The following is a 20,000-nucleotide window of genomic DNA, read 5'->3' on the forward strand; positions in this document are numbered from 1 at the left end:
CAATCCTGTGCTGCACTTTAGACCCTGGTGTGTACGAGCTCAATCCTGTGCTGCAGATTAGACCCTGGTGTGTACGAGCTCAATCCTGTGCTGGTGTGTACGAGCTCAATCCTGTGCTGGTGTGTACGAGCTCAATCCTGTGCTGGTGTGTACGAGGTCACACACATCTTAGTGTGACAGTACCAGATAGTGTTCTGGATGCCTGATGACAAGTGTGTGTGTGTGTACCTGATGTTACTGGTGTGTGTGTTTTACTGATGTGTGTGTGTGTGTGTGTGTGTGTACCTGATGTTACTGGTGTGTGTGTTTTACTGATGTGTGTGTGTGTGTGTGTACCTGATGTTAATGGTGTGTGTGTTTTACTGATGTGTGTGTGTGTGTGTGTGTTTTTTACTTGTGTGTGTGTGTGTGTGTACCTGATGTTACTGGTGTGTGTGTTTTACTGATGTGCGTGTGTGTGTGTGTTTTACTGATGTGTGTGTGTGTGTGTGTTTTACTTGTGTGTGTGTGTGTGTGTGTTTTACTGATGTGTGTGTGTGTGTGTGTTTTACTTGTGTGTGTGTGTGTGTGTGTTTTACTGATGTGTGTGTGTGTGTGTTTTACTGATGTGTGTGTGTGTGTGTGTGTGTTTTACTGATGTGTGTGTGTGTGTGTTTTACTTGTGTGTGTGTGTGTGTGTGTGTGTGTGTGTGTTTTACTGATGTGATCAGACACACACATTAGCTTACACACACACACACACACACACACGTCAGCAAGTGATCAGACACACACTGACGCTTACACACACACACGTTAGCAAGTGATCAGACATGGGTCATTCCGTGTCAAATCACCCAGTGGCTGGCAGGTCACCCTCTCCCAAAAAATCTGAAAAAAAATCACAGGTGTTTGTAGACCAAACCTATGCATAAATCTTAAATAGTATATCTGTATCACTAATGGTTCCAAAACTACAGCCCTTTGAAGTTTCAAGTCATTTTAAGCATCGTGGTGAACAATCCTTTTTGTTCAACTTCCAACATTATTGGCTCTTTTGGTATTTCACACACATTAGTGAAACTATGTGAATAGAAGTACATTTTCCTGTTGAATTAAACAATCCAATCAAATCAGGTGTATCTTGTGTAATTTCCCCTCTGCAAAGCTCTGAAAATGGCTATAAATTCATTATGTGAAAAAACATCACCACCTTTGAGGGCTTGTCATTCAAAAAGTATGTGACACAAATTCATCAGATTTTTTCCCCACTCATGTATGGATTATAAGGTCATATCCATGCATTAACTTTGGTTGTTAACATTATCATATTGTCAGAGCATTTTTATTAAATTGGGCTTGATTTTCAAAAAGCCTGTTTTCATCTTCTCATTTCACCACGTGGACAGTTAACAGGATTTTTTTTAATTTTACCATATATCACTCTGTATGTGAGGATCATCTGCCCAAAATTTGGGCTTGTTGCTGAGTTTCTTCATTGAGATAAGATTTTTTACAAATATTGTCTATAAATCCACTGAATTTGTACTTTATCTGCAGTACCACTTTGCACCACATGTGGTGCTCTTTTAATACAATGGAAGTCAATGGAAGAGTAAGAGAGTCACTTGTTTGCTGCACATATCCAATCTAAACACACAGTTTATGGTTCATATGGTTCAAGTAAAAAGGGGTTTCTAAAATTCAGTGCATTGTCAGATGCAGAAAAATCAATACTAAAGATTCATCATCTTTTTACAAATGCCTCTTGCCACTGATAGGTTGAAGCTGGTGTAGAAAACTCATTACAAAGATGGTAATTATGCTAAATCCTCTTGCTGCATGTATGATGACAAGTCAGTCTTATGTGTGTATAATTTACTTGATCAGTTTATTTTCTCTAAATAAGATTTATGTATGAGTAGTATGTTGTTCATGTTGCAATAATTATTTGGACCAATTCAACTATGAACCATAAACTGTGTGTTTAGATTTATGTGCAGCAAACAAGTGACTCTCTTACTCTTCCATTGACTTCCATTGTATTAAAAGAGCACCACATGTGGTGCAAAGTGGTACTGCAGATCCAGTACAAATTCAATGGATTTATAGACAATATTTAAAAAAAATCTTATCTCAATGAAGAAACTCAGCAACAAGCCCAAATTTTGGGCAGATGATCCTCACATACAGAATGATATATGGTAAAATTAAAAAAAATCCTGTTAACTGTCCACGTGGTGAAACGAGAAGATGAAAACAGGCTTTTTGGAAATCAAGCCCAATTTTAAAAAAATGCTCTGAAAATATGAAAATGATAACAACCAAAGTTAATGCATGGACAGGACCTTATAATACATATATGTGTAGGAAAAAAATCTGATGAATTTGTGTCACATACTTTTTGAATGAGAAGCCCTCAAAGGTGATGATGTCTTTTCACATTATGAATTTATAGCCATTTTCAGAGCTTTGCAGAGGGGAAAGTATACAAGATACGTCTGATCCGATTGGATTTTTTAATTCAACAGGAAAATGTACTTCTATTTACATAGTTTCACTAATGTGTGTGAAATACCAAAAGAGCCAATAATGCTGGAAGTTGAACAAAAATGATTGTTCACCACAATGCTTAAAATGACTTGAAGTTTCAAAGGGCTGTAGTTTTGCAACGATTAGGTATACAGATATACTATTTAAGATCTATGCATGGATTTGGTCTACAAACACCTGTGATTTTTTTCAGATTTTTTCGGAGAGGGTCACCTGCCAAATTGCGCTGAAATTGGGTGATTTCACACGGAATGACCCACATACACATTAGCTCACACACACACACACACGTTAGCAAGTGATCAGACACACACTGACGCTTACACACACACGTTAGCAAGTGATCAGACATACACATTAGCTCACACACACACACACACACACACGTTAGCAAGTGATCAGACACACACTGACGCTTACACACACACACACGTTAGCAAGTGATCAGACACACACTGACGCTTACACACACACACACACGTTAGCAAGTGATCAGACATACACATTAGCTCGCACACACACATACACACACACGTTAGCAAGTGATCAGACACATACATTAGCTTAAACACACACACACACACGTTAGCAAGTGATCAGACACACACTGACGCTTACACACACACACACACACGTTAGCAAGTGATCAGACATACACATTAGCTCGCACACACACATACACACACACGTTAGCAAGTGATCAGACACATACATTAGCTTAAACACACACACACACACGTTAGCAAGTGATCAGACACACACCGACGCTTATACACACACGTTAGCAAATGATCACACACACGTTAGCAAGTGATCACACACACACACTGACCCTTATTCACACACACGTTAGCAAGTGATCACACACACACTGACCCTTATACACGCACACACGTTAGCAAGTGATCAGACACACACATTAGCTCACACACACACACTGATGCTCACCTGGAGTCGAAGGGAGTTCCGTCCAGTAGAGTTCCGTTGAAGTGGAACCGCACAAAGTCGGACTTCTGGACAGAGCGGCCGCAGTTAGCCGGTCGGCTGACGGAACGGGTCAGAGTCCGGTCCGCTCGGTTCCACACGTCCAGCAGAACCACGTCAAACACCAGCGTAGTGTCCGGCTTTATGACATCACCTGACCAGATAACCATATGCTTTATGACATCACCTGACCAGATAACCACGTCAAACACCAGCGTAGTGTCCGGCTTTATGACATCACCTGACAAGATAACCATATGCTTTATGACATCACCTGACCAGATCACCATATGCTTTATGACATCACCTGACCAGATAACCACGTCAAACACCAGCGTAGTGTCCGGCTTTATGACATCACCTGACCAGATAACCATATGCTTTATGACATCACCTGACCAGATAACCATATGCTTTATGACATCACCTGACCAGATAACCACGTCAAACACCAGCGTAGTGTCCGGCTTTATGACATCACCTGACCAGATAACCATATGCTTTATGACATCACCTGACCAGATCACCATATGCTTTATGACATCACCTGACCAGATAACCACGTCAAACACCAGAGTAGTGTCCGGCTTTATGACATCACCTGACCAGATAACCATATGCTTTATGACATCACCTGACCAGATAACCATGTCAAACACCAGCATAGTGTCCGGCTTTATGACATCACCTGACCAGATCACCAAGCCATCACCGACCACCATACACATATGTGTGTGTCTGTTCTGCATGTGTATGTCTGCACCACGTGTGTGTGTGTGTGTGTGTGTGTGTGTGCGTCTGCACCCCGCATGTGTGTGTCTGCCTGGTGTGTGTGTGTCTGCCTGCCTGCATCGCGTGTGTGTGTGTTTGCCACGTGTGTGTGTGTGTGTGTGTGTTTGCCCCGCGTGCGTGTGTTTGTGTGTGTGCGTGTGTGTGTGTGCAGGTCCCATGTTCATATCATGTTCATATCATAAATGCTTAAATTAAATGAAATGTTTAAAACCTGTGTAGTCAGTTGGCATCTGCGACTTGTGTTGAGATGTGTGTGTGTGCGTGCCTGCATGTGTGTGTGTGTGTGCATGCGTGCCTGCGTGTGTGTTAGTTAGGGTTGGGTATCGTTTGAATTTGAACGATTCCGATTCCAATTCTGATTTCTTGTTTCGATTCCGGTTCCCAACTATTCTAAATTCTGATTTTTTTAAAGAGGCAGGGTCAAAAAAAATGTAGGATATTAATGAGCTATCTAACCAACGGTCTTTCTCAGGGTATCTGCACATTTTCCAAGTGCAAATTTAAAGACTTTTAAGACCTTTTCAAGACATCTAAATGAAAAAATTAAGACTATACCACAGCAAAAATAAATATATGACTGTTTATGCAATAGTTTTTTTTCCTACTAATTTTAACCCCCACCCCATTTTTGATTTCTACAGATGTTACCAAATATATTTGGCGAAAGAAAAATAATTGTGTGTGAATTACCTTCACAGCTATAAATGCCCAATTTTAGGGTCTGGGCTGCTTGCTTTTGAAGCTGGCTGTACATGTTTGGTTTTGCTTACTGCTGAGGCTGACTGTTCTTCACCTGTGTCTGTAGTAGCCTATGCTACTTGCCAAAGACATGTGCACTGGATTGGATTCCCTTCAATATTTTTTTCAAAGTTAGACTAAGCTATTTACATATTTTAATAAGCCTACTTTATATAATTTACTATGTGCATCTATTGTCCAATATGCAGCACAGCAATTAAAGTTAATCTACTACTTTACATTTTGCATACCAGTTGTATCTAAACCAACCAAAGCTTGACTGAAACATTGTAAAACCATTGACTTGTTTTAAATTAATTAAGAGACAGGTCCTCGCACGATCCTGCTGAAAACTGCTGGTTTCATATCAAGCATGCACGTATTATGAACGCACGTTTTTTTTTTTTTATGTAGCCAGTCGCCGACATTCAAAAAATATGCGGTTATATTTCACAACTTTTGCGAAGTAGGCCTCGCCTACTGGGAAACGTGGCAAGCAAGCTGCTGGCAGATATTACAGGTAGGCTATTATAACTTAGAAAGATATTTTCTTCCCTAGGCTAGGCCAGCAACACACGCTGGAAAGACAGTGTTTCCTCTAGGATTTTTTTAAGCAGTGGGGGCAGGCCTGTCCGAACCCCCCCCCCCCACCGTCCCACGGAACTGACAACTGACACTTCGCTGCAACACAAACAGTTATATGTATTCACCTCTATTCACACACAATGAGGCATTATTTTCAGTTGTGATTGAGCTGTATATTTGAAGAATCTACAACAGGTCTGCACAATGAATTTTGAAAGGCAATTGCGACTATTGTGCGTCTGCCCCATTTCTGATACCGTGGGGGAAGAAAATTAAACCTTGGGGGGCCGCCACTATCAAATCAACATAGAGGAAACACTGAAAGATGCAAACAGATCAACTTAACATGTAAAGTATTTCCTTTTTGTGATTGCGAAGCACTGCGCATAATTTGACCAACAGTCTTCACGTCCATAGTTTGTAAAACAATGCTGCGTCCGAGCAAAGATTCTAGATGCCAAGCGCAACTCAAAAAAGGAGGACAAATGAGCGTCCGGCTTGAGGCTGCGCCGGACGCCGGACAGGGCTTATATGTCCGGTCTAAATTCGAACGTATGGCCAACCTATCGCTAACTAGCTTACCAACTCTTTCTCCCGCTCATTTTACCATAGGCTTCCTCATTCCACGTAGGCTACCTGTCTATCTCTCAGGCCTCAGCTACACCACGAAAACGTCAGGCATATTATTTTGTACATACTGTATTATTACCATTTTCACACCTTTAACCACACCCGTGAAAAACATCTGCACTCTGCAACCACTACACTTCCTCCCGTAGCCATAGCCTAGTCACTTATACAATTGCGCTTTAAATACACGAAACTGGATGGAGACATCACTCGCTCTCTTGCACTCGCTGGCGGTCCCATACGCACATTTAATAGCCTACCTCTCTTTCGAAAATTCAAAACATCCCAGACTTTTTTAGGCCTTAAAAACCGAAAGTTGTATTTAAGACTTTTTAACCCTTAAAGGAGTACCGTCACACTGGTGTGACGGGAATGTTGGGAAATTAACATTCTAAAGAATATCTGGGTTCATTGAATTCAACATAGAATTTTAGAACCTTCAATTGTTGCGGGACTTAGAATGTTCAAAAACCTACACCTTTAAGGGTTAAGGATCCGCGGGAACCCTGCTTTCTGAATGAAATAGTGTGACCTTCTCCGTGAATTTTAATTCTATGAACTTTGATTGACTTTTTATGAACTTTTGAAAAGTGAAGCCACACTTTAGACCGCCGACGCACACTATCCATGCTTAACTCCCTCGTTAACACCGCCGACGCACGCTATCCATGCTTAACTCCCTCGTTCATGTAAACACTTCCGGTGGGCGCTTCTTCGTTGGTGTTCAGCCGTTTCTTCTTCCGGTCGGCGGACTGGGAATCGAAAAACCCTGCTGAAAAAAACAGCTAGAAACTAGCTTATGCTGGTAGCTGGTCTTTGCTGGTTTTCTTCCAGCTCTTGCTGGTCTTTGCTGGTGTAGCTGGTTGGGCCACCAGCTGGATATGCTGGCGTGACCATCTGAGGAAGCTGGTCATGCTGGTGTGACCAGCCTGTCTTGTGGGATACAGCTGGTGCAAGATGGTCATGCTGGTGACAAGCCTGCCAAGCTTGACATTGTTGGTGCAAGATGGTTTGACCAACATAAGCTGGCACGGCCAGTTAAACCAGCAATGTAGACCAGCAACACCAGCTAAAATGACCAGCTTGAGGTGGTACGACAAGCAAAACCAGCTGAATTACCATTATTAGGTGGGTAAACCAGCTGAAGGTATGTTTTCGCAAGAGATTTGCTGGTCAACCATCATAGGGTGGTCAAACAAGCTGGTCAACAAGCTGGTCAACCAGCAAACCACCTTTAGCTGGTCAGGCTGGTTTTTTCAGCAGGGAAGGAATCGAAATTTAAACTTTTGAACGATTCCGGAAAAATCGCAAAGATAGTCCCGGTTCCAACCAATACTCGATATTCGATACCCAAGCCTAGTGCTAGTGTGTGTGTGTGTGCGTGCGTGCCTGCGTGTGTGTGTGTGTGTGCGTGCGTGTGTATAAAGGTGTTTCACCTGGTGCATGTGCAGATGAGTCCAACAGATGAAGCAGGTAAGCGCACCTCATCTTACCTTGACCACCTCCACCACATGTGGGTCTCCACCTACGAAATGGATACCGTGCCATCTTAAATGTGTGATTTAGAGAGTGTGTGTGTGTGTGTGTGTGTGTGTGTGTCTCACCTGTGCCCTAACTGCCATAGATGAGCTGTGTGTGTGTGTGTGTGTGTGTGTGTGTATGTTAGTGTGTGTGTGGTAGTGTGTATGTGTATGTGTGTCTGACCTGCACCCTGGCTGCCATAGGCGAGGGCAGTTAGTGTGTGTGTGTGTGTGTGTGTTAGAGGTGTCACGATTTGGATTTTATATCGAAATCGATCGAAATCACATCTCAATCTCGAACTTCGAACTCAAAAGTACAATCGACGATGCAGCCACACCCCCAATGTCACGTCCAGCATGTATGCCAAGACGCACAAACGCACACACACGTGCTGAACTGCGGCATCAACTCCTCTAATTTTAGGCTGCAGCCAGTTAAAATATACACATCAACCTACCGAAATCGAAGCCCCTCTTGCTACTCTGAAATCACCGGTGTGGAAGTATTCATTCATTCATTCACGTCAATTAACACTAACTTAGCCTACTCAATTTAGCAAGTGAAAAGATGATCTAGTTACAAATTACTTTAAGGCTTAAAATGCACATTGATAACTACATATTCCATGAACACTAACCTTGGGTCTCTTCGGAGTGTGCTGAGACAATCTAATTATCATTCTGTGTTGTTTCATTTCACTATGTTCACGTCTCTGTTTAGCCTAATGTTTGTTCTGTTACATTACAACCTCGCGGTTGGAACGTTTCAAAATAAAAAGTGGTTTTAAAATAAAAAAAAAGTAAAGAGCATATCAGGAATGCATTAATAGTAATATTTTAAAAAAGATTGAAAATCGAACCGAATCGTGACTTTAAAATCGAAAATTAAATCGAATCGAGGATTTGGAGAATCGTGACACCCCTAGTGTGTGTGTGTGTGTGTGTATGGTAGTGTGTGTGTGTGTATGGTAGTGTGTGTGTATGTTAGTGTGTGTGTATGTTAGTGTGTGTGTGTATGGTAGTGTGTGTGTGTGTGTGTGTGTATGATAGTGTGTGTGTGTGTGTGTATATTAGTGTGTGTGTATGTTAGTGTGTGTGTGTATGGTAGTGTGTGTGTGTGTGTGTGTGTTTCTGACCTGCACCCTGGCTGCCGTAGGCGAGGTGAGTTAGTGTGTGTGTGTATGGTAGTGTGTGTGTGTGTATGGTAGTGTGTGTGTGTATGGTAGTGTGTGTGTGTATGGTAGTGTGTGTGTGTGTGTGTGTGTCTGACCTGCACCCTGGCTGCCGTAGGCGAGGTGAGGGGGCACAACAATCCTCCGCTTCTCGTTGACACACATTCCCATGATGCCCTTGTCCACGCCAGCGATCTGACGACCGCGGCCCACCTGCACGAAGAAGGCCACGCCCCTGTCATGGCTGCCCGGCGGGAGAGAGGAGAGACAGGAAATACATCATCATATCAACACATCACTTCCTGCGCACTGGCAGAACTGTACTGGACTCTACTGGTCAAGTACTGAAATTCAGCTGAACTTCACAAGCTACCAACACACACACACCCTGAACGTCAGCAGCTACCAACACACACACACCCTGAACTTCAGCAGCTACCAACACACACAGCAGCTACCAACACACACTGCAGCTAACAACACACACTGTAAGTGACTGAACCCAAATAAGGCCTACTCTACTGAGCACACTGAACTAGCTTTGGTTAAAAACGTGTCAGCCAAATGTAATCTAATATAGTACTATATAGTCCGATATAGTCTTATAGTACTCTTATTCTCTAGTGATAGTATTGCCCACTTGATGGTAAACGAACTTGTATAGGGGAGTCCTTCACCTAGCATAGCTGTAGTGAGTCACTAATGAGGAACCAGCCATGTAACTTCAAGAACATTAGCTTGTCGGTAGATATAGCTCTTTGGAGATTTGCCTGTTGTTAATCCTTCTGCCTCCACAACAAAAGCATTTTCATAGTGTACAGAGGGAACAAGCCACGAGAAATAGGCTTATAACGGCAGAGTCAAATATAAATATTTCGCAACTCTAGGGGGAGCTCTACAGTCGCCAAACATACGCTACTAGTAGCCTATGCTACCTGTGCATAACGAACCCAAACTCTAAACTGCATCAGGAATCAGACATAGGCTACTCTACTGTGCACAACGAACCCAAACTCTAAACTGCATCATGAATCTAGGCTACTCTAATGAACCCAAACTCTAAACTGCATCATGACTCCGACATAGGCTACTCTAATGAACCCAAACTCTAAACTGCATCATGACTCAGACATAGGCTACTCTACTGTGCACAACGAACTTAAACGCATTCGGCTGAGAAGAGTTCTGCTTCCACGTCTTAAACACACAGGCCCAAAACCCAAACCTCAGAATTCAGGCTACTAAAGTCTGAGCTTGCATCCCGCTGAACCATGTCGGATAGGTCTAGTTGTGCACTCTGCGCTTCTGGATCCACTGACAAAGACACGGCGCATTTATCTTACCTGGAGTCAAACGGTTTCCCGTCGACGAAAGTTCCGTTATAGTGGTACCGGACAAAATCGTCCGTCTTGACTGCTCTCACGCATTGCTTGGGTACGTAATAGCGATCTATAACCACGTCCTCAATCGGACCGGGGTTGCACACTGTGAACGTCCATTTCGCAAACCACAAACTCAAAACTAAACACACTCGCATCTTTACAGAGACCGCTGTTTTTCGCGATCATACAAAGTGTCAGGAACTTATTCAGGAACTTTCATCAACAGCAGGATCCCCGACAGTATGCGTCCTCCTGTAGGTTCATTCAGAGAAGGAGGAGGAGGCGCAGATGCGTTTTCTCTGCAGGAATGTTTGCAGACGTGGACAGGGCTAGGGATTCGTCACTCCTGGAGAACAGCCGGGGGCTGCACTTTTCTCTTCTCTCTGGTCTGGTGTAACGTTACACAAGGTCGGATAATGTGCTCATGTTATGGATGGCATCGTTCTGGCATACCAGAAAAATACAGATTATTGCCAAACACTTCCTAGTTTATTCCTTTAAATTGAACTCCGTCTATTACATGCTTTTAGAAAAACTGTTCAGCAAAGTCGTGTAGCCTACATCCGGGAGTCATTTAGGGAGAGAGGGAGTAGGTTAGGCTTATCTATCACAAAAAAATCTCAGTAGCGGAAATGTGATGGCGGGGATTAGGCTACACACTTATGCGCCTTGTTGGGTGAATCTCCCTGTCTGGGCACGTTATGTCTTTGTGGTTCTTTTGTAGAAAAAATATTTTTTTATTTTAATCATGTCACTATACAAAGTCCCTGTAATCACAACATCCAGATCATGCATTTATAGCCGTTTTACTGTCTGTTTGGCTGTACTCCCCAACCTGGAATTGAACTTTTTAAATGTAAAGGTAATAGGCCTATATTACAAAATCATTGAATGTAGGGGATTTTTTAACATGCGTGTTACAAGAGAGAGTTATAAACACATACTATTTTAACTTCTAATGCATACACACATAAATGATCTCGCTCTCTCTCCTACTCCATACACAATAACCCCCCCACCCCCACACACACAAATACTCTCACTCTCTCTCACACACACACACACACACACACACACACACAGACCAGTTGTTCAAGCCAACTTTTATGAAGCCCCAAGCACCTGAAGTGATTTGCCAGACATGCTTGCTCATTCCTCCGGACAGCAGGCACGTTCATGCCTCTCCTCTGTGCAGCACGTCTCCTTGCGCTGAGCGCACGTCTCATCGCGTCTGGTCATCTCATCGCGTCTGGTCATCTCTGCGTCTCATCGCGTCTGGTCATCTCTGCGTCTCCTCGCGTCTGGTCATTTCTGGTCATCATGGGCATTAGAGCTTCGGAGTTGCTGCTGCTCTGTGTGGGTCTGTCTCTCTATCACGCTGCTGCTGATCTCGGAGAGCAACTGGACGCTGACCGGCGCGGTCTGGGCTCTGTGTACGGGCGAGCGCTGGCGCGGCTGGAGGAGCGGGACTGGGCGGGCAGCGTGCGCCTCCTGGAGCTGAGCGTGCGTCTCCACCGGCTGCTCATGGACAGCGTGGCCTTCTGCGCGCAGAGCTGTCGTGCGGGACGGAGCAACGCGCCGCACCCTCCGGGGGAGACCCCTGATGACCTGCACGTGTACTGGACCGTGCTGCAGCGCGCGTCCTGTGTAAAGAAATGCCGCGCTCGATTCCCCGAGCTCCAGTTCAGCTGGCCCGGAAAAGAAATCCTCCGAGACTTCGAGAGGCGCGTTCCTTACAAATACCTGCACGTGGCGTATGAACAGGTACCAACGCTCTGCCATCAATCAGTGTGTGCACAGGACTGTGTTGTGAATTTGTGTGTGTGTGTGTGTGTGTGTCTGTGTTTGTGTGTATAAGTTTGTGTATGTTTGTTATGAACATGTGTGTATGTGTGAGTCTGTGTATGTTTGTTATTAACATGTGTGTGTGGTGTGTGTGTGTGTGTGTGTGGTGCGTGTGTGTGTTCAGCTGAATGACAACCAGAGAGCAGCGTCAGCAGCACACACTTACCTGCAGCGTAACCCTGGAGACGTCGTCATGGCAGCCACTCTGAGTCGCTATAGAAACACTGAGGGTCTAGAGGACCTGGAGGAGAAACCATACGAGGTCAGAGATCACACACACACACTCTCATACACACACACACACACACACACACTCTCATACACGCACACTCTCATACACACACACACCACACACACACTCTCATACACACACACACACACTCTCATACACACACACCACACACTCTCATACACACACTCTCATACACACACACTCTCATACACACACACACACTCTCATACACACACACACACACCACACACTCACTCTCATACACACACACACTCTCATACACACACCACCCACACTCTCATACACACACACACACACACACTCTCATACACACACACACACACACCACACACACACACACTCTCATACAGACACACACACACTCATACACACACTCACACACACACACACACACACACACACACACACACACACTCTCATACACACACACACACACACATACACACACACACACACACACTAGTGTTGTCACGATACCAAAATGATGACTTCGATACGATACCTGCCATAAATATCACGATGCTCGATACTGAAACGATACCACGGCGAAATCCGAAAATATACATGGAAAAGAAAGGACGCAGGCCTGTTGAAATGACTGCATGCAAATCACTGAATGCTATGCAGAGGGGCCTAATCTTTAGGCCATCTGATGTACTGTACAGTATAGGCTACCCTAGGCCTTCTCGTGTTCATGGGATTTCTTTGACAGTTGCAAAGGGAAAAATGTGAGGATAGTCTTCTTTGCGCCCAGTGTACAAGTACGACGTTCCAACCACTCAGGGGCCGGTTCCCCAAAACGTTCTTATCGCTAAGTAGTTCTTAACCTATTCCTTAACCTATCTCTTAACGTTATGGCACAATTCCCGACACGTTTGTACGCTAAGTATATCTTCTGTAAGTCACACGTTCGTACACTAAGTTTATCTTCTGTAAGTCACACGTTCGTAAGGTTGGTCTGGACCATTCGTAAGCTCTCTCTTAGCGTTGTTTGAGCTCTCAGGACGCTAGTCGCCGCCACTGTGCAGCAGTCTTTAATCAGCGCAGCGCAGTACAAGTCAAACTATGGTACAGTATGTTGATGATGTTGTGGATTTATGTTATGGACATTTTAAGATTAATAATAAAATATGTTCGCAATGGATGCAGGCCTATTTATGAAGTTTACTTTATTTGGTATCAGACCTAATATGGTGGTAAGCCTAGGCTATTTAGTAATGTCATTAAAGCGTTCAAATTGGCAATCACTTTTGATAATTAAAAGCTGGCAAAGAATTTGCCTCTAAATGGCTAAGATCTATAAATGGGTAAGCATGGTGGTGTCCAGTAAGCGACCAACTAGGCCTATGGCAGCGATCCAACGTGTCCTTGTATTGAATCAAAAACGCCTTGTAGTCCATGTCGCTCCATAGCTCTTTTTTGTTGCTGTTGCACAAGTTATTCCGAAAGCTGGAAAACAGTGTCACCTTGTGCAAGCTCACCTCGTCCAGCACAATTTCAAGTTCCTCTGACGAGAAGCTTGGTGCCCTTTTTTTACGTTGCTTCCCCACCATACTGTATCTAAATATCTCTCTGTTCATTGTCTGAGGTTGCTTTTTATTGAAAACATTAACCAATGGCATTTTTTTTATTTGAACCTTGAATTTCCCCTTGGGATCTATCTATCTATCTATCAATACCGCATTAAACAGAAGTAACTGCAGCTGCTTGCCAATCAATTATAATTGTAAGGTACCTTTATACCATTAATATAAAAGTGTATTACATCATTTTAAGAAGTTGTTAAACCCATGTCAAGAAGCGGCACAAGTGGCACAACAGGATAAGGAGGGTAGATGATTAGCGAGGGATAGGCCTACCCGGTTAGTCTTCCAGTCACAACATATCGTGTGAACATATTACTGACAATTTGATAATTTAGTTAATAGTTTATATTTTACCGATAACTTAAACTATGTTAAAATAAATGTTACTGGAATAATTTGAGGAATGTTTCATTTGCATAGAACGTGTTGTGTTTCTTAACGCCGTCATGCCCCTTTACGTGAAGTAGAAAATCGATTCCTGAGCAATCGATGTCAACTAATTCAGCCTTTGTAACGTCGAACGTAAGAGGCAGCGTGTTAAGAAGCTTCCTAAGGGACACTTCGGGGAACACACTTAGGAACATAAACAACTTTGGTAAGATATATCTTTTGAGTCTTCTTAGCGCGCTAAGAGTGAGCGTTATCGGGGAACCAGCCCCAGGTCTTTGTCAGATAGGCCTAGGCCTACACCATTACCTGTAGCAATATATCTGTGTGCATTCCTACATTCATCTATTTCTTTGATAACATGATTTGCTACCATGTAACAATAAGCCGCTATTATTATTAGGACTCAACACGCTTTGGTGGTATTATATGCCAGTGTTTCCCACAGAATTGGATTCAATTTGTGGCTGTAGCTGGACAAGGGGGGGGGGGGGGGTCTAATTGTGTAGGTCTAATTGAGTGCCTGTCACTTTCACGTTCGTGAGGGAACCCTTGCAAATTGCAATTGTAACACAGTTTAAAGGTTGCTGATGTGTGGATGCAATTCATAACGTTTTCTACATAGTTAAAATAAAGGTTCGTACTTCTCCTTGGGACAAGCACTTTTGAATTTTGGAAAACACTTTTCCATTTACATCGGGATTTTGCAAACATTCAGTGTCAGAGTCAATAAAATGAGCCCTTCAACGAAGTAGGCTAAGCATGCTAAATTCGACATCCAAACAGTATTCTAACGTTAGCTTTGAGATACTGCTTGCATAACTTAACTTAGTTTAGTCTCTTCAATGTAGCCTACTATGTTGTGATAAGATGCTAAGCAGATTTAATAGCAAGTTAGCCAGACGTCTTCTATGCAATGTTTCTATGTGGCTACAACAATCCTTCAACAATCGTGAATATTTTGTTAAATGCACATGCAGAGGAGGAGCAGCGGGCTACGACAGAGAGCGGGGCGGGGCAAGGAAAGGCTGCGTGCGTAAAAAGCGCAGCTCAATGGCAATGCAAGGATTTGATCTTATATTTAATTTAAATTAAATTAAATTAAACATAGAATATTTATGTGTGGCGGCCGATTTTTATTTTGTGGCACCCCGCCACAGATTAGTCAATATATGGGAAACACTGTATGCTGTGGGCTTTAATTAGCGCATTTCGGGTAGCCTATCCTACATCTGGGCAATAATTATTGAACAAATTGCAGTCTACATGTGATAGCAATACATTTATGGTTAAAATGGATAATAATTTAACTTCAAGACTGCTTTTAGTTAGCCATGTAACCCTTCTTGGTTTAAACAAAGACACCCTCCCCTCCCCCAATGGAATGCTAATGTGCTGGTTAAGGACTCAGGTACACAAGACAAAGGATGCTACCAGGATATAATGTATCCATGTTCGGTATCATTGTGATAGTACAAGGATTGTAATGATTTGATTGTGAGAATATTTGGAACATTCTATAAGTGATATTTCTGATATATAAGATATCTATCCTCATGCTATTCAGATAGGTGTGAAGTGGGTGTGAGTAGGTGTGTCTGATGCCAACTGGAGAACCAATCATGTGGGCTTGTTTTTTGGCGCCATTTTCTTCTTTGTTTAAAGCATTTAAAAGTAACTAAACTGCAATGTTTGTCAGATTTTAGATTTCAAGATTAGAACATGGAGAACTGAGGAGAGGAGGAGTTGGCTACAGGCCAACCTAGGCCTTTCAGGCCTGGGCTAGGCCTACATAGACCATAGACCTTTTTTTGTACTCTCTCTGCTTGTAATAGAATAAACTTGATTCCTGAGTTTTTCCTGAAGTTCCCCAGTCTAAGATTAATATTAAGTAATTATTCACCACAATTACTTTCACATGCCATAACAAATATTACCAGTAGTACTGACCGAACATGAAATAGATTGTTTACAAGTTATGGTAATGTTATTCTGGCGTGAACATTGCGCTTTCATCACGTTAGCACCCTATGATTACAGCTCGTTATGTCTCGTCAAAATGATTACAGCTCGTTATGTCTCGTCAAAATTCATTGATGAAGGAAGGTTTGCTTTATCCCAGAGAACCATACTCGTTTCACTTAGGCTAGACTAAAACAGAAGAGAATAACTTGGCACTAACCATGTAGTCGTGTTTTCTATAGCATATTCGTTAACCTGTCGTTCTTTGAACTCTTTTAAAAAATGTTGGGATATGTCTGCGAGGTGTTTAGCCAAGTTCCATGCGTAGCCTACTGCTTTTAAATTACTTTGAAACATATTTTACAAACGGGCCTCTACCTCATGGCTGGCCTTCAATATTCGCGATGTATCTGAAATAGTTCCAGATTTCACTTCACCTTTTATTTTATCCACAAGGCCGAGGACTGTCGGCAAAGAACTATGTTGATGTTGGCTGCGCACTCACTCACTCACTCAGAGCTGCCTGCTTGACACGCCCACTTGCCTAGATGCGTGCAAGGAGCAGTGAGAGCAGCAGTTCACACAGATACAGAACGTTATTATTTTAATAAAGTATCGATTCTAAAAACGTCAGAAATCATATCGTTTTTTGCGTGAAGGCATCGTGATACCTTTTTAGTATCGATACACCGTGCAACACTAACACACACACTCTCATACACACACATAGGGATGAGCATCGTTAAGAAATTATCGATATCGATGCCATAGTCGAGTGTGCTTATCGATGCGATTCCTTATCGATTCCCATATCGATTCTGTACCATTGTACCATTTGCTGAACATTTATAGGATGGCTTTGAGAGTTGTTGGCTTTGAATGTCTAATTTAAAGTGGTTTTAGAGAATGAATATCAAGTGTGCAATATCAATACAGAAGTTTGCTTTCAGAATGCTTTAAATTGTAAAAAAAAGTAAACATTACTAAAACAAAGCTTTGTATTGGAATCGTTAGTGGAATCGTTAACGTGTGGATGTGTACGATTCCGATGGATCGGAACGTTTGGAACCGATTCCAAACCGATACCTGGAACCGATTCCCAAGCCTACACACACACACACTCTCTCTCTCTCACACACACACACTCTCTCATACACACACACACTCAGACACTCTCTCTCATACACACACACACATACACAGACACACACTCTCTCATACACACACACACACTCTCATACACACACTCACACAGTCATATACACACCCACACACTCACACACACAAACTCACACTCATATACACACACTCACACACAGTCATATACACACACATACTCACACTCATACACACTCACACACAGTCACACAGAGTCATATACACACACATACTCACACTCACACACACATACTCACACTCTCCCTCTCTCTCTCACTCTCTCCAGGCTGTTCCTGTTTAATGGTGAGCTCTCTCTCTCTCTCTCTCTCAGAGAGTTTTTCTCCAGGCTGTGTTCCTGTTTAATGGAGGGGAGTTCAGTCGCAGCATCTTTCTGATGGAGGAGGCGTTGCTAGGTTACCTGCAGGAGTTTGAGTTGTGCAGCTCCACCTGTGAGGGTGTATTGGACTCACCGCAACCTAGCAACGCACCTAGCAACACACCTAGCCACACACACACCACTGTAGCAGGTTTGAGACACACACGCACACACACACACACAGATGTCTTCAGATGTCTACACTCTCTCACACACACACTCTCTCTCTGCAGAGGTGTACACTCAGATGTTTCTCTCTCACACACACACACTCTCACACACACACACACTCTCTCTCTCTCTCTCTCTGCAGATGTGTACACTCACACACTCTCTCTCTCTGCAGATGTGTACTCTCACACACTCTCTCTCTCTGCAGATGTGTACACTCACACACTCTCTCTCTCTGCAGATGTGTACTCTCACACACTCTCTCTCTCTGCAGATGTGTACACTGAGGTGTTTCTCTTTCACACACACACACACACACACTCTCACACACTCTCTCTCTCTGCAGATGTGTACACTGAGGTGTTTCTCTTTCACACACACACACACACACACACTCTCACACACTCTCTCTCTCTGCAGATGTGTACTCTCACACACTCTCTCTCTCTGCAGATGTGTACACTTCACACACTCTCTCTCTCTGCAGATGTGTACTCTCACACACTCTCTCTCTCTGCAGATGTGTACACTCACACACTCTCTCTCTCTGCAGATGTGTACACTGAGGTGTTGCGGTGTGCGGTAAAGTGTGAAGGCGTGTTGAGGCCGTGTGTGGGAGGAGTCTTTGTTGAGAAGCTGCTGCCTACCATGTACCACCACCTCCAGTTCTCCTATTATAAATGTAAGTCCCTAATCGCACGCACGCACGCATACACGCACGCACACACACGCACACATCAGGGGAGAAATAAATATTGAACGCGTCAACATTTTTTGGTGGAAATATATTTCCAATGAGGCTATTCATATATACACACACACACACACACTCATATACAGTTTTTATCAGACTTTGGTATTAACCAGTGTTGTAGTACTCGAGTCCGAGTCATTAGCTAAATTTAGAGACTCGTGACTTGACTTGGACTTGAGCACTGATGACTCGAACTTGGACTCGGACTCGTGCATTCGCACTCGCGATGACTCGTCGAGGACTCGACTTTTTTTTGTAATATATCATAAGGCTATAATTGTAGTATGTCATTAGGCTATAATTTGCTATATGATTTTAATATCTAAATTATTCGTAATACTAATTTTAGTTCAAGGGAATGTTAGGCTACTGCTTCATGTCGTAGGCTACATCGCAAGTCACATCATGTTCACATGCAAAGCAAACGTTAACTTTAACACCAAAATGCCTGGAGATATGGCCGCCGCTATTTCAATGTAGTAGGCTATTGCCAGGCAATATTAGTTCTCATACATGACATGACATTACCTAAGATTACACTCAGCCTAGGCTAAACAACACACACTGCTGCTGGATAGCTGATCATCGTGACTTGGTGAACAGTGTTTTCCCTGACTAACGCGAGAAGCGAGGTTCCATTCATTCATTTTCATTCGGGGCGTGCCCTGCCGTGCTTCTGTCTGTTAATTTGCAGCAGGCTGTTATCGGATGAAAGAAAAATAAACTAAACGTTTTCCCGATCAAGATATTAGCATACTTCTTAATTTTGGTGTCATAAAATATAGAAGCATAACATAAAATTGCCTAGTAGAGTGTCCATGTAGTGTCAATGTAGGCCTACGTGTCTGCGCAAGTGAAACTGACAAACTGAACCTCTCGTGGGTAGGCCAGAAACAACTATATTTAAAACCACGAATGAACTGGATTACTGTTACTGTTCAAACGAGCGATTTGATGGCCTAATCCACTGCACGAAAAAAAAGGAAATAGCAACGTGTTCTATTTCTAACAGGTGAATATCGTAGCAAATAGTATGGCGATGGCAGCTTAAAAAAACATTTATTTCACTCATCTCGCTGAAATGAACGTGGCCTGTTGCACAAATAAATTAATTAGGCAGATGATCTACATCTTCGTTAACCTAAAGCTAGTTTTCATCTCTATTGTTGACGT

The 20,000-nt window shown here is 43.0% G+C and overlaps 2 protein-coding genes across 4 annotated transcripts in view; one reads left to right on the plus strand and one right to left on the minus strand.

Moving 5' to 3' along the window:
- Positions 1-10,687, minus strand: part of LOC143102998 (peptidyl-prolyl cis-trans isomerase FKBP10-like) — a 38,502-nt gene extending 27,815 nt beyond the window's left edge. Inside the window, exons 1-3 of one of the 3 annotated variants that reach the window (XM_076266781.1) lie at positions 10,297-10,687; positions 9,052-9,197; positions 3,481-3,670 (exon numbers count right to left, since the gene is read on the minus strand). In XM_076266781.1, coding sequence (XP_076122896.1) covers positions 3,481-3,670; positions 9,052-9,197; positions 10,297-10,490 — 530 coding nt within the window. In that variant the 5' untranslated portion in view covers positions 10,491-10,687. Of the gene's footprint in view, positions 1-3,480; positions 3,671-7,965; positions 8,263-8,917; positions 8,942-9,051; positions 9,198-10,296 lie in introns of those variants that run through there. The other 2 variants (XM_076266782.1, XM_076266783.1) reach the window with 2 other exon arrangements.
- Positions 10,688-11,511: 824 nt separating this feature from the next.
- LOC143102056 (cartilage-associated protein-like) overlaps positions 11,512-20,000 on the plus strand; it is a 21,830-nt gene continuing 13,341 nt past the window's right edge. The window contains exons 1-4 of the mRNA XM_076265421.1: positions 11,512-12,099; positions 12,305-12,442; positions 17,858-17,975; positions 18,627-18,755. Of these exons, the coding sequence (XP_076121536.1) occupies positions 11,512-12,099; positions 12,305-12,442; positions 17,858-17,975; positions 18,627-18,755 (973 nt within the window). The remainder of the gene's footprint in view (positions 12,100-12,304; positions 12,443-17,857; positions 17,976-18,626; positions 18,756-20,000) is intronic.

Source organism: Alosa pseudoharengus, unplaced genomic scaffold, assembly GCF_046254945.1.
Source record: "Alosa pseudoharengus isolate Yale_2024_CS ecotype anadromous, Long Island Sound unplaced genomic scaffold, YU_APseudo_1.1 YU_APseudo_1.1_scf_4, whole genome shotgun sequence".
Taxonomy (NCBI): Eukaryota; Metazoa; Chordata; class Actinopteri; order Clupeiformes; family Clupeidae; genus Alosa; species Alosa pseudoharengus.